The sequence below is a fragment of the Neovison vison genome, chromosome 6 (assembly GCF_020171115.1).
Source record: "Neovison vison isolate M4711 chromosome 6, ASM_NN_V1, whole genome shotgun sequence".
In the NCBI taxonomy this organism is placed as follows: Eukaryota; Metazoa; Chordata; class Mammalia; order Carnivora; family Mustelidae; genus Neogale; species Neogale vison.
The window spans coordinates 125,555,927-125,570,042 of NC_058096.1; the positions used below are offsets into that span (position 1 = coordinate 125,555,927).

The 14,116-nt window shown below is 37.3% G+C and overlaps 1 protein-coding gene across 7 annotated transcripts in view; it reads left to right on the forward strand.

Moving 5' to 3' along the window:
* The window catches only part of CEP70 (centrosomal protein 70), a 128,938-nt gene that overhangs the window by 43,260 nt on the left and 71,562 nt on the right, over positions 1–14,116 (forward strand). For all 7 annotated transcript variants that reach the window (XM_044252267.1, XM_044252269.1, XM_044252272.1 and 4 more), the window contains exons 3-6: positions 761–886; positions 3,028–3,118; positions 3,882–4,005; positions 4,363–4,543. In XM_044252267.1, coding sequence (XP_044108202.1) covers positions 872–886; positions 3,028–3,118; positions 3,882–4,005; positions 4,363–4,543 — 411 coding nt within the window. In that variant the 5' untranslated portion in view covers positions 761–871. The remainder of the gene's footprint in view (positions 1–760; positions 887–3,027; positions 3,119–3,881; positions 4,006–4,362; positions 4,544–14,116) is intronic.

Genomic DNA, 14,116 nt, shown 5'->3' on the forward strand with positions numbered 1-14,116 from the left:
ATTAGAAATTAGAAATGAAGAAGAAATAAGAATGAAAGAATGTTGGAGCTGTATTCATGGGTTTATTATATTCTTTCTCTATTTTTGTGTATTTCTGAAAATTTCTCTAATGGAAAGTTAAAACTAGCTGAAAGAGTTGTAAAAGCAGGAGGGATTAACATTGTGTGTGACTGAGTTGTTCAAAGAGACCAAAGCTTAAAGGAGAGGTAGTATGATATCAGGTACAAAAGTGGCAGAATTTGAGACTTTGTAACATGTTATTAGGTTTATCTGAAAATAAAGTGGAAAGACTACACCCCGTAGGCCAGACTTAAGGGTGAATAGTAAATTGTTTAGTTGGATTTTGCTATCTGAAGCATAAGAGGGAGAAGGATGCTTTGGAAGAAACACTGACCTGGCAGGCAGGAGGCCGCCTACTTTTCTTACTAATCCTGAGAAGATCATTATCTAGTCAAACAAATAGTTCTCTCTCTCTCTCTCTCTCTCTTTCTCTCTCTCTGTGTGTGTGTGTGTGTGTGTGTGTGTAAAACCCATAATGTTTTATTTGTAGAGGAGAACTAAGATAGAGTTTATTCTAATCATTCTTAAAATCAGCTAAGAAGTCATACAAGTTTTGGCACAGGAGACACAGGAATGGCTTAAATTGCCGAATAGCTAATAGGTTCTTTTAACAACTGAGCCACCCAGGTGCCCCTAGTTACAGGTTCTTTTAAATATAATTTCCCTTAACACCTATTGCACTTTTTCTTTTTTCATTTAGGCAACGTGAATATTTTTTCTTGCCAAGCTACTTCTTCCAATTTTACAAAAGATACTATTATCTCCAGTAGCCCCTAAAGCCTAGGAGTCCAGTAAATCATCAAACACACTCATGACGGAAAAACAGGTAAATGTAAAATATTTGAAGCCAGTGTTTCTTGAAGTATGTGCCAAAGAATATTATATCTACATATATGAAAAATCTTAAAGGATTCTTTAGTAAAATAATTTTTGGGAAATCTTGGGTTAAAGATTATCTAATGATTTCATCATTCTCAGACTTCACAAATAGGTTTTAGCATACAGTATTTCCTGTTTATTTAACATTAGTCTGATGAACATTTAATTAGTGTTCTGTAACACATACTTTAGAAAATACCATTATTGGCTTTTCAGAATTTTCAAACAGTTACATTATTCTTAAGAGAGTTATTAGAGAATAATATATATTTATATCATTTGATCATTCAGAATATGTAGCATTATTTACAGAGTACTTGGTTTTTATGAGTCATAGTAGACTAACATTGAGATGCCCACACATTTGGCTCCAAAATCAGTTATCTTCAATAATTTTAATTCTGAGTCATGAATCTTTGTGACCAGAAGTCCTACAACATAAGTAAGGGCAAAGAGTGTAGGAGGCAGGAGAAGTGTGGAAAGGATAAAGAAGGTGAAGAAACTCAGCAGTCAAAAGGAAAGATTTGGCGCTGTTAGTAACAGTGCTGTGGTAAGGGTAATTTGTTTCTTTCTTGTCTTGAGAGATTCTTTGATGTTTAGGGGCATTTGGATGTGGAGAGTAATACTTTTATATGTACTTTGTAACACTTTTATATGTACTTTGTCTGTTACCTAAATTATTAATCTTAAAGGTATTACAGTATTTAATACTATAGATCACTAGTGAAAACTATTGTGTAAATTTTATTTTTCAAGCACTTTGATTGAAAATTCACTCAAATTACCTTTTCAAATATACTTTAATAACTTAAAAAGTAAGTCACTTCACACAGTGATTTCAAATTGATCATTAAACGACATAAACTATTATCATGGATTTAAATGTCTTATTTTATTTTATTTATTTATTTTTTGAAGATTTTATTTATTTGTTTGAGAGAGAGACAGTGAGAGAGAGCATGAGCGAGGAGAAGGTCAGAGGGAGATGCAGACTCCCCGTGGAGGTGGGAGCCTGATGCAGGATTTGATTCTGGGATTCCGGGATCATGACCTGAGCTGAAGGCAGTTGCTTAACCAACTGAGCCACCCAGGCGCCCTAAATGTCTAATTTTAAAAAACCATCTCTATTTTTATTCTCATCGGTATTTATGTATAATATTGTGTTTATCTTTTTCTTCCTATTATTATGTTTTTATTTACTTAATTTAGAGAGTTAGGATTCCCCTCTCGGGTTTATGGTATAAGTACTTGTTTAGAATCAGAGATGCAAAACTTGGGAGAGTCTCTCAGAGGGATTCTATTAGAATCAGTTACCTAGATGGACAGACTCCTTTTTATAGTTGGACCTTGTCTGCATCATTGGTTTTGACCATTCAGATGTTTTGATCTTTTTTTTTTTTTTTGGTGACCCTGCTCATTAAGTGATACTTGTTTTTGAGTGACTTGCATTTATTGACTGTTCAGTTAGTATGACCTAATATGCAGGTGTTTCTCTCTCTCTTTCTTTTTTTAAACCTTGGTCAAACTTTTTTTAAGATCTTACTTATTTCAGAGAGAAAATGAGAGTACACACAGGAACAGGGTTAGAGGGAAAGGGAGAAGCTCTGCGTGGAGCTCAATCCCATGATTCTGAGATCATGACCTGACCTGAAGTCGGATGCTTAACTGCCTGAGCCACTCAGGCACCCTGCAGCTATTTCTTTTGAGTAGGGCTTGGTGTGATTCAGTTTAAAAAAAAAACAAAAAAAAAACACTAAGGTCTTTTTGGTTCACTGATTGGTTTTTGATTGGTGTTTTTTGTTTTGTTTGTTTTTGATTGGTGTTTTTGTTTTAATTTATCCATTAAGACCATATGTATGAGTATGGAATTATGTAATATAATTATTTGTGCTTATTTGCATCCTTTGGGCTGCTAATTTTGTTAGAAATTTGTTTTAATTTTAATAATTATATGTGCATAAAAATTCATATTGTAAAACTTTGGGGAAAAATTTCCATTATTCTGAAAACAATGAAATTATATTCAAGAGGGTGTTTCTTCTCTTTACATATTAAAGTTAATCCTTTTCTTGCTCCTTATAATTACAGCGGGAAGAAGCAGAATGGGAAAGTATAAATATGCTGTTGATGAGGCATGGCTTAGCACCTTTATCTCTAGTCAAAGGAACTGATCTTAAAGGTAACCAGATTCTATTCTTGATATTCCTATTCTCACTAGATCCTATTCTTTCTCATTATGGTAAAAAATCTCTTTTTCCTTTTAAAACTTTTTATCTTTTCTTTTTTAAAATTAACATATAATGTAGTATTTGCCCCAGGGGTACAGGTCTGTGATTCATCAGTCTTACACAATTCCCAGTGCTCACCATAGCACAAACCCTCCCTAGTGTCCATCACCCAGCCACCCTATCCCTCTCTTCCATTCCCCAGTAACCCTCAGTTTGTTTCCCGAGTTTAAGAGTCTCTAGTGGTTTGTCTTCCTCCTTGGTCCCATCTTGTTTAATTTTTCCCTCCCTTCCCCTATGAACCTCTGCCCTGCCTCTCAAATTCCTCACATCAGAGAGGTCATATGAATTGTCTTTCTCTGATTGACTTACTTTGCTTAGCTTAATACCCTCTAGTTCCATCCATGTTGTAAATGGCAAGATTTCATTAAAGCTTTTTATTATATATATATATTTTTTAAGATTTTATTTTATTTATTTGAGAGAGAGACAGTGAGAGAGAGCATGAGCGAGGAGAAGGTCAGAGGGAGAAGCAGACTCCCCATGGAGCTGGGAGCCTGATGTGGGACTCGATCCCGGGACTCCAGGATCACGCCCTGAGCCGGAGGCAGTCGTTTAACCAACTGCGCCACCCAGGCGTCCCTCATTAAAGCTTTTTAATCTTAAAAATTTTTTGCCTTTTATTTTTACCATCTGTGTTATATTCCAAAAATATAGATCTCATCGTTTTTGACAAACAGTCATCACAAAGGATGAGGCAGAATTTGAAAACATTGGTGGAAGAAACAACACGCCAACAGAACATGATCCAGGAACTCATAGAAACTAATCAGCAGCTTAAGTAAGAAAATAGAAAGAATTCTCTTTTGAATTGCTTTTGTATAAGTAGTATGCATTCTAAAATAATTGCCTTGAAAATAATTTTTGATTTTTTTAATCTTAATTTTAAAAAATTAAAAAAAAATTTTTATTTTAATTAAATATTAAGTTTAAAAATATTTTTACTAGGTAAATCTTATAGTAATAGCTTAGGTTAGATATGTAATGGTGCCCTATATTTCTCCTGTTGGTTTGTGCTATATGTTGGAAATTTTAAGAATGCAAAGAAATTTTAGAAATTTAGTGTTGTTAGATGGGTGTGTTTGTTGATGTGATTTATTTTTATTATTAAGGGAAGCATTTGTGTGTCTGTTATTAGAAATGAACTTCAGTTAGAACAAAGCCGCACAGCTGATCATGAACAACGAGCTAATGACTTGGAACAAATTATGGAGAGTGTGAAGTCCAAAATTGATGAACTGGAGGATGAATCCCTAAATAGGGTTTGCCAGCAACAGAATATAATAGAAGATCTTCAAAAGGAGTGTAGAGCTTTACAGGTATTGATTTAAGTGTTTTCATAGATGATAGTACTAAAGCAGCTTATTAAGGTCACAGGTGACTTCTGTGTTGCTTAATTCAGTTGCCTTTATCTTATTGACCTATCAGTGTTGCCTTCTTTGTTTGGTTTCCAGAATATCCTCTCTTCTGGTTTTCCTCTAATCCCACTGGTCATTCTTTAATTCCTTTGCTGGTTCTTCTTATCTTCCTATCCAGCTAGTGCTGGGATTCCCCAGTACTCATTCCTTAGACTTTTCTCTTTCTTATATATTCTGACTCTCTTGATGATGTTCAGTCTAATGCATAACATACATTCATAATTTTTAATCTGTAGTCCAGGCATCTTCCCTAATTCCAGATTGATAACTTGCACCTATTTAATATCGCTACTGAATGTCTAATGGGTATCCTGAACTTTACATGTAAAATGGAGTTCCTGAATTTCTTGCCCAAACTTATTTTTTTAGTCTTCACTCCAGTCCAGGTCACCTTCATTTCTCTCCTACCTATGTGTTGGTCTCCCTGTTTCCATCCTTGCCTTTTTTGCTAAGTGAAAACATAGTAGCTCAGAAACCTCTAATGTCTTTCCTTCCTCTTTAGACGAAAATCAAAAAGTCTTACCATGGCCTCTAACGTCCTACATGATTTGGCTTTCTTTTACCTTCTGATTTCATCTAGTTTACTCCTTGCTTATTCTACTCCAGTCACACTGACATTCTTGCTCTTTTTTTTTTTTTTTTTTAAAGAGAGAGCGCATGTGTGCATGGGTGTGAGCAGTTGTGAGAGGGGTGGGGGAGTGAGAGAATCTTAAGCAGGCTCCATGCTCCATGCTCGGCATGGAGCCCAATGCAGGGCTCAATCTCACAACCTTGAGATTATGACCTGAGCTGAAATCAAGAGGCCATCACTTAACCCACTAAGCCACCCAGTTGTCTCATGTTCTTGCTCATCCTTGAATATTTCCCTTGAACAGAATTGTCATCTCAGGGCCTTTGTACATTTTGTTCTTTCTTTTTCCTTTGCACTGCATGCTTTTTCCTACTTAACTGCTTGACTTGTTCTCTCCTTTCTTGGATGTCACCATCTCTCAGGGATTGCTTTCTTGAGTACTTTACTTACCATTACCAGTTCCATCCCCCACACATCATCGTGCCTTCCCTGATTTAAATTTTACCTATAGTTCTTACCATCATCCAACATCCTAACATACTGTATACTTTATTTGTTTTGTTTATGTATCTCCCTTGTTAGAATGTAAGCTCCATGAAGGCAAATATTTTTGTCTATCTTGTTTAGGCTAAGAGAGCCTGTTTTATTATCAATAGTCGATGCTCAAATATTTGGGTTATTGAATTAAATTTACATAACATTTTTATGGAAAATCCTTTGTGATTATAAGTTGTTTGGCTACTTTTCTTTTTATATAAATATCAATATGGTAACACTGAATGCTTTGTTTTCTAATTTTAAAAAACTTATTTTATGACAGAATTTATTATAATTAGAAGAAAATAAACGTTTTGTAGTGATAATGAATGTTTAGTTGTATGAGTTATTACAGATCCTTAAAAATATTATATCTTGGGCGCCTGGGTGGCTCAGTGGATTAAGCCGCTGCCTTCGGCTCAGGTCATGATCTCAGGGTCCTGGGATCGAGTCCCGCATCAGGCTCTCTGCTCAGCAGGGAGCCTGCTTCCTCCTCTCTCTCTCTCTGCCTGCCTCTCTGCCTACTTGTGATCTCTCTGTCAAATAAATAAATAAAATCTTTTAAAAATATTATATCTTAATGAACATCAAATCCTTAAAGCTGTTTTGTTGGCACAACAGTGTATTTACCTACAGCACACAGGGAGTTAGGCTGCCTAAAAGGAACCAGTAGTCATCAGGCCAGGTCTAGATGTCTGTTCAGTTTATGCTGGCAACATTGAAAAGATCAGATGAGTAATATCACGTCCCGGGGTCAGAGAGAATCAGTCAGAGACCACAGGGAGTGCTGGTATGAGGACAGAGGCAGTTGCTGTTCTGCCCTCATTTAGGCTGCCAGCTTGGGGTACACAGTGCTAGAGCTGCTGTTGTTGATCATAACTCTAGAAAAGACAGCCAAATCTGTTTTTATTACTTATCAGTCAACAAATCCTCTACCATTAAGATACTGTGTTTTTAGGTTGGCTTTGTTAGGTAGTTTTCCTCATCAGTGGAACATTATAAAATTATAAAGTCTATCTAAAGGAGGGGGGAAATATTTTGGAAATATTTAGATATAAATTTTATTTTGACCTTTCTCTTAGATAGAGGGCATGTGGAAATCCAAGACCATTTAACACATCAACTTACTGATGTGAGAAGGCAGCCATCAGGAGCTGTAAAGATGCTAGGTCCTTGGTTGACAGAGGGAGTTGAGGTGGAGGATACAAGTGCTATTTTTCTAGGAAGATATCTATTTATCTATTCAAGGAGGTTGATATATAAATAATTACAAAGTTAAATTATTGAAACATAAGATGTATGAATTTACCAGTATGACAGGCACTGCAAAGAACTGATACTTGAAGGTTCATTGGTAAGGAAGGACTTGTATTTTTCCATCAAGTAGTTCCATGTGTCATAAATGACTTTTGGTATTATTAGCTTTCTATTCATATTAGCTTTCTGAAATAATACACCAAACCATAAGACAATGTTTCTTGGGGCCAAATGAAAAAATAGACCTAAATTTTTTTAAAGTCAGCAAGACATTCAGAATATATGACTGCCTCATAAGTACTGAAAGTAGGGAGGAAAGAGAGATACGGGAAGGAAAAGGACAAGTTATTTGGCACAGGCTATTGTTACTGGTGGGAGATTCTGTATTGTGTGAATGGAGGTCTTGGTTCTTGAATTCCCTGTGAAAGATTTATATGAGAATCCACACTCCAATAAAAGAGGAAAGTAGCAAGCACAAAGCAGTTTATTAAGGACAGTACACTCTCAAGATGGGTGAGTGGGCAGGCCCAGAGATGGCGACTACACTGGAGTTAGGGGTGTGTTTTCTTTTTATGTTTGCATAGGTTATGGGTCGATCATCGCTACAGTGGTCTCTGAGGTTGTTTCCAGTTATCTAAGGGACTCCTGCTGGTAGAGGGGGAGTTCTTGGTCTCACAACGTTCTGGCCAGAACTGTCATGGCCATCTTTCCCCACGGGAAGGGAGGAGTCAAAACCACAGTGTAAATATAATGAAAATGATGTAGGTTATTGTAGGACACAGGCTGGAAAGGAGAACACATGCTCTGCACCTGCTATTCTTGATCTGATAGCCCTGGGAGGTGGGCAGCTATTTAACTATTGCTCACCACCATCCTTGCCTCCAGCTCTTATCTAGCTAACTGCCTACTCTGTCAAAATCAGTATCTAGTCCTCTTTCACTCAGCATAATTATTTCAAGATTCATTCATATTGCTGGATGTATCATTGGTTAATACTGTTTTATTACTGGTAAGTATTCCATTGTATTGATATACCATAGTATATTTACCTCTTAGTATACTTTTGAGTTGTTTCCAGTTTTTGACTATTACATATAGAACTTATTAACGTCTGTGTTCTACTCTTTCTGTGAACATATGCTTTCATTTCTCCTCAGTAGATACCTAAGGCTGTAATTGCTGAATGTATGATAAATATATATTTAACTTTTTAAGAAACTGCGTGTGCCTTGTCTTCAGTTTTTCAGTGTTCTTCCAGGAGCTTAAGTTCTTAAATTTGATAAAGTTCAGTCTATCAGTTTTTTTTAATAGATCATGGTTTTGGTTTGTATCTAAAAAAGTGGTGCCTAGCCCAAGGTCACGGTATTCAGTTGTCCTGTCACCATTTGTTAAAAAGAGTATCCTTTCTCTACCAGATTGCTTTGTACTTTCGGTGAAAATCGGTTTTTGTATGTGTGGGTCTATTTCTGGACTCGGTTCTGTTTCACTGATAAATGTATCTGTCTTTATGGAAGTACCACACTGTTTTGATTACTGTTAACCTTGTAAGCAGGCACTGTAAGTCTTTTACATTTTTCTTTGTCGATGTTGTTTTGGCTATTTTAGGTCTTTCACATTTCCGTGTGAATTTTCTAATTAGCTTGTTGATTTCTACAAAAAAAGCCTGCTGGGATTTCATTGAGTACATAGACCCATTTGGAAGAATGGCATTTTAACAATATTGAATCTTGTGCTCCATGAGCATGATATTTCTATTTGTTTAGGCCTTTAATTTCTCTCAGCAATGTTTTTTGTTTGTTTGTTTTATTGGTGTTGTTTTAAGCCTTACACAGGGTTTAACCTTAGGACCCTGAGATCAAGACCTGGGCTGAGATCAAGAGTCAGATGCTTAACAGACTGAGCCACCCAGGTGCCCCCTCTTAGTAGTGTTTGGAATTTGGAGTATGCTGGTCTTTCATATGCTTTAACAGATTTATCTCTAAGTATTCAGTATTTTAATAGTATTGTAAATGATTGTACTTTCTATTTAATTTTTTAAGATTTTTTTCAAATATTTATTTCAGAGAGATGGAGAGCGAGAGAGCACAAGTAAGGGGAGTGGAAGAGGGAGAGGGAGAGGCAGACTCCCCCACAGGGACCCCAAATGGGGCTTAATCCCAGGACCTTGGGATCATGACTTGAGCTGAAGGCAGATGCTTAACTGACAGAACCACTTAGGTGCCTCTAAAGATTTTTAGTTTATTTTAGTTAGTTAATTTTTTAGAGATCATGAACAGTGGGGAGGGGTCGAGGGAGAAGCAGACTCCCCAGTAATTGGGAGCCGGATGCAGGATTCGGAACCTGGATCCTGGGGTCATGACCTGAGCTGAAGGTAGACACTTAACTGACTGAGCCACCCAGGCACCCTAAAGATTTTTTTTTTTTTAAGGTTTTATTTATTTATTTGACAGAGAGATCACAAGTAGGCAGAGAGGCAGGCAGAGAGAGAGGGGGATGCAGGCTCCCCATGGAGCAGAGAGCCCAATGTGGGGCTCGATCCCAGGACCCTGAAATCATGACCTGAGCCAAAGGAGTGGCTTAATCCACTGAGCCACTCAGGCACCCCAAAGATTTTATTTTTAATTAATTGCTACACTCACTGTGGGGTTCAAACTCATGACCCCTAGATCAAGAGTCACACGCTCTTCCACCTGAAGCCAGATACTTTAATTTTGTTTAATTTCTTACTGTTCATTGCTAGTATATACAGAGAAATTGGATTTCCCCCTTTATCTGTTGTAAATTATACTTAACATAAACTTTACCATTTAAAAGTATACACTTCAGTGGCATTAAGTGCATTCATGTTGTGCATCTGTCCTTACCATCCATCAACAGAACTTTTTTCATCTTCCCAAACTGAAACTCCATCCTCTTTAAACAGTAACTCTTCATTCTTTGCTCTCTGCAACTCTTGGCAACTACCATTCTACTTTCTGTCTTGTTATTTGACTATTGTAGATACCTTGTCTCATATAAGTGGAATCATACAATATTTGTCCTCCTGTGACTGAATTATTTCATTTTAGCAAAATGTCTTCAATATTTATCCATGTTGTAGCATGTGTTGGAATTTCCTTTCTTTTTTTTCTTTCCCCAATTTATTTATTTTCAGAAAAACAGTATTCATTATTTTTTTCACCACACCCAGTGCTCCATGCAAGCCGTGCCCCCTATAATACCCACCACCTGGTACCCCAACCTCCCACCCCCCCGCCACTTCAAACCCCTCAGATTGTTTTTCAGAGTCCATAGTCTCTCATGGTTCACCTCCCCTTCCAATTTACCCAAAAGCACATACCCTCCCCAATGTCCATAACCGTACCCCCCTTCTCCCAACCCCCCCTCCCCCCAGCAACCCACAGTTTGTTTTGTGAGATTAAGAGTCACTTATGGTTTGTCTCCCTCCCTATCCCATCTTGTTTCATGGATTCTTCTCCTACCCACTTAAGCCCCCATGTTGCATCACCACTTCTCGGCATCAGGGAAATACAAATCAAAACCACAATGAGATATCACCTCACACCAGTCAGAATGGCTAAAATCAACAAGTCAGGAAATGACAGATGCTGGTGAGGATGCGGAGAAAGGGGAACCCTCCTACACTGTTGGTGGGAATGCAAGCTGGTGCAACCACTCTGGAAAACAGCATGGAGGTTCCTCAAAATGTTGAAAATAGAACTGCCCTATGACCCAGCAATTGCACTACTGGGTATTTACCCTAAAGATACAAATGTAGTGATCCAAAGGGGCACGTGCACCCGAATGTTTATAGCAGCAATGTCCACAATAGCCAAACTATGGGAAGAACCTAGATGTCCAACAACAGAAGAATGGATAAAGAAGAGGTGGTATATATACACAATGGAATACTATGCAGCCATCAAAAGAAACGAAATCTTGCCATTTGCGACAACATGGATGGAACTAGAGCGTATCATGCTTAGCGAAATAAGTCAAGCGGAGAAAGACAACTATCATATGATCTCCCTGATATGAGGAATTTCCTTTCTTTTAAAAGTCAAATAACATTATTTTGTGTACATATACCACATCTTGTTTATCCATTCATCCATCAATAGATGCTTAGATTGTTTTCACCTTTGGCTATTGTGAATAAAACTGCTATGAACATGGGTATACAAAGGGCTATTCAAGTCCCTGGTTTCAGTTCTTTTGGTATATATCCAGAAGTGGAATTTGTTGGTCATATGGTAATTTTATGTTCAATTTTTTTTTTTGAGGAACTGCAGTATATTCTCTGGAGTTGCTGCACCATTTGACATTTCCACTAGCAATGTACTAAAGTTTCAGTTTCTCCACGTCCTTACCAACACTTGTTATTCTTTATTTTGTTGTGTTTTCAATAGTAATAGTCCTAATGGGTGTGAAGAGTTATTTCATTCTGGTGTTGTTTTTTTTTTTTTTTTGAAGATTTTATTTATTTATTTATTTGACAGACGGAGATCACCAGTAGGCAGAGAGGCAGGCAAAGAGAGAGGAGGAAGCAGGTTCCCTGCTGAGCTGAGAGCCGGATGCAGGGCCCAATCCCAGGACCCTGGAATCATGACCTGAGCCGGAGGCAGAGGCTTTAACCCACTGAGCCGCCCAGGCACCCCTCATTCTGGTTTTGATTTGCATCTTTCTGATAGTGATGTTGAGCATTCTTTTCAGGTGCTTATTGGTCATTTGTGTATGTTCTTTAGAGAAATGTCTATGCAAGTCCTTTCCTTGTTTGTTTGTTTGCTTTTTTAAAAAGAATTATTTATTTATTTGACAGACAGAGATCACAAGGAGGCAGAGAGGCAGGCAGAGAGAGGGAGGAAGCAAGCTCCCTGCTGAGCAGAGAGCATGATGTGGGGCTCGATCGCAGGACCCTGAGATCATGACCCGAGCCGAAGGCAGAGGCTTTAACCCACTGAGCCACCCAGGCACCCCCCTTTCCTTGTTTTTCAATTGGATTTTGTTTCAGAGTTCTTTATTCTGGATATTGACTCCTTATCATATATATTATTTGAAAATAGTTTCTCTCTTACCGTAGGTTGTCCTTTTACTCTGTTGATTGTGTCCTTTGATGCACAAATGTTTTAAATTTGGATGAAGTCTAGTTTGTCTATTTTTTTTTTCTCTTGCTTATGCTTTTTTTGTCCTATCCAAGAAATGATTGCTAAATCCAGTGTCCTGAAGCTGTTGTCTTATGCTTTCTTCTAAGAGTTTTCAAGTTTTATTTCATATATTTAGATCTTTGATCCATTTTATTTTATTTTTTTAAAGATTTTATTTATTTATTTGACAGACAGAGATCACAAGTAAGGAGAGAAGCAGGCAGAGAGAAAGAGGAGGAAGCAGGCTCCCCATGGAGCAGAGAGCCCGATGTGGGGCTCGATCCCAGGACCCTGGGATCATGACCTGAGCCGAAGGCAGAGGCTTAACCCGTTGAGCCACCCAGGTGCCCCTCTTTGATCCATTTTAAATTAATTTTTGTAATATGGTGTTAGATAAGGGTCCACCTTAATTCTTTTGCATGTAGATACCCGGTTTTCCAACATTATTTGTTGAACAAAGCCTGTTCTTTTCCTATTGAATGGTCTACATATCCTTGATGAAAATAGTGTGATCATATATCCACAGGATTATTTTTGGGCTCTCTATTTTACTCCATTAGTATATACATCTGTCTATTTCAGTATCACACTGTTTTGATTACTGTAGTTTTGTAGTAAGCTTTGAAATCAGGAAGTGTGAGAGCTTTAACTTTGTTCCTTTTCAAGATTGTTTTTAGGACAGATTTTTCTGTGTCCGCAAAAAAAAAGTCATTAGGATTTTGGTAGGAGTCTCGTTGAATCTGTAGATCACTTTGGGTAATATTGACCTCTTAACAATATTAAGTCTTCCTGCCTGTGAACACAGAGTCTTTCCATTCATTTGTGCCTTATTTACTTTCCTTCAGCAGCCTTTTATAATTTTCAGTGTATAAGTCTCTTGACTTCTTGGTTTATTTCTATTTTATTCTTTTTGATGCTTTGTAAATGCAATTGAAAAATATTTATTTACTTATTTTGAGAGAGATAGAGAGTGAAGGGGGTAGGGGCTGAGGAAGAGAGAGAATCTCAAGTAGACTTTTGTTGAACATGGAGCCCAACATGGGGTTTGATCCCATAACCCTGAGGTCATGACCTGAGATCAAGAGTTGGACATTTAACTGCTTGAGCCACCCAGGCATCCCGGGAATTGTTTTCTTAATTTCCCTTTTGGATTGTTCATTGTTAGTGTATAGAAATGCAATTCATTTTTCTGTGTTGGCTTCATATACTGCTACTTTGCTGAATTCATTCATTAGTTCTCACACTTTTTTGATGTTTTTTGTTTTCGTTTTTTATTTTGCTTTGTTTTTTTTGTTTGTGGACATTTTAGATTTTCTGCATATAAGACCATATCATTTGCAAACATAATTTTACTTCCTTCCGAAATGGATGCCTTTTATTTCTTTTTCTTGGCTGATTAGTCTGACTAGGACTTCAGTACTATGTGGAATACCAAGTGCAAGCATCTTTACCTTGTTTCTGATCTTAGAGAAAAAGCTTTCAGTCTTTCTCTACTGAGTATGAGGTTCACTGTGTTTGTAAATGGCTTTTTTTATTATGTTTAGATTGTTTCCTTTTATTCCTAGTTTGTTGAGCATTTTTTCATGAAAGGTATTGGATTTTGTCAAATGCTTTTTCTGTATCAATTGAGATGATCCTGTGCTTTTTCTTCATTTTGTTAATGTGTACTACACTGATTTTTCTTAGTTTTTTTTTTTAAAAAAGATTTTATTTATTCATTTGAAAGAGAGAATGAGCAGGGGGAGAAGGAGAGGGAGAAGCAGACTCCAGCTGAGCTGGGAGCCCGACATGAGGATTGATCCCAGGACCTAGAAATCATGACTTGAGCCAGAGGCAAATGTTTAACCATCTGAGCCACCCAGGCACCCCTGTTTTTCATATGTTGAGTCATTCTTGCATTCCAAGAATAAATCTCACTTGGTCCTGGTGTACAGTCCTTTTAATATGCTGCTGGATTTGATTTGC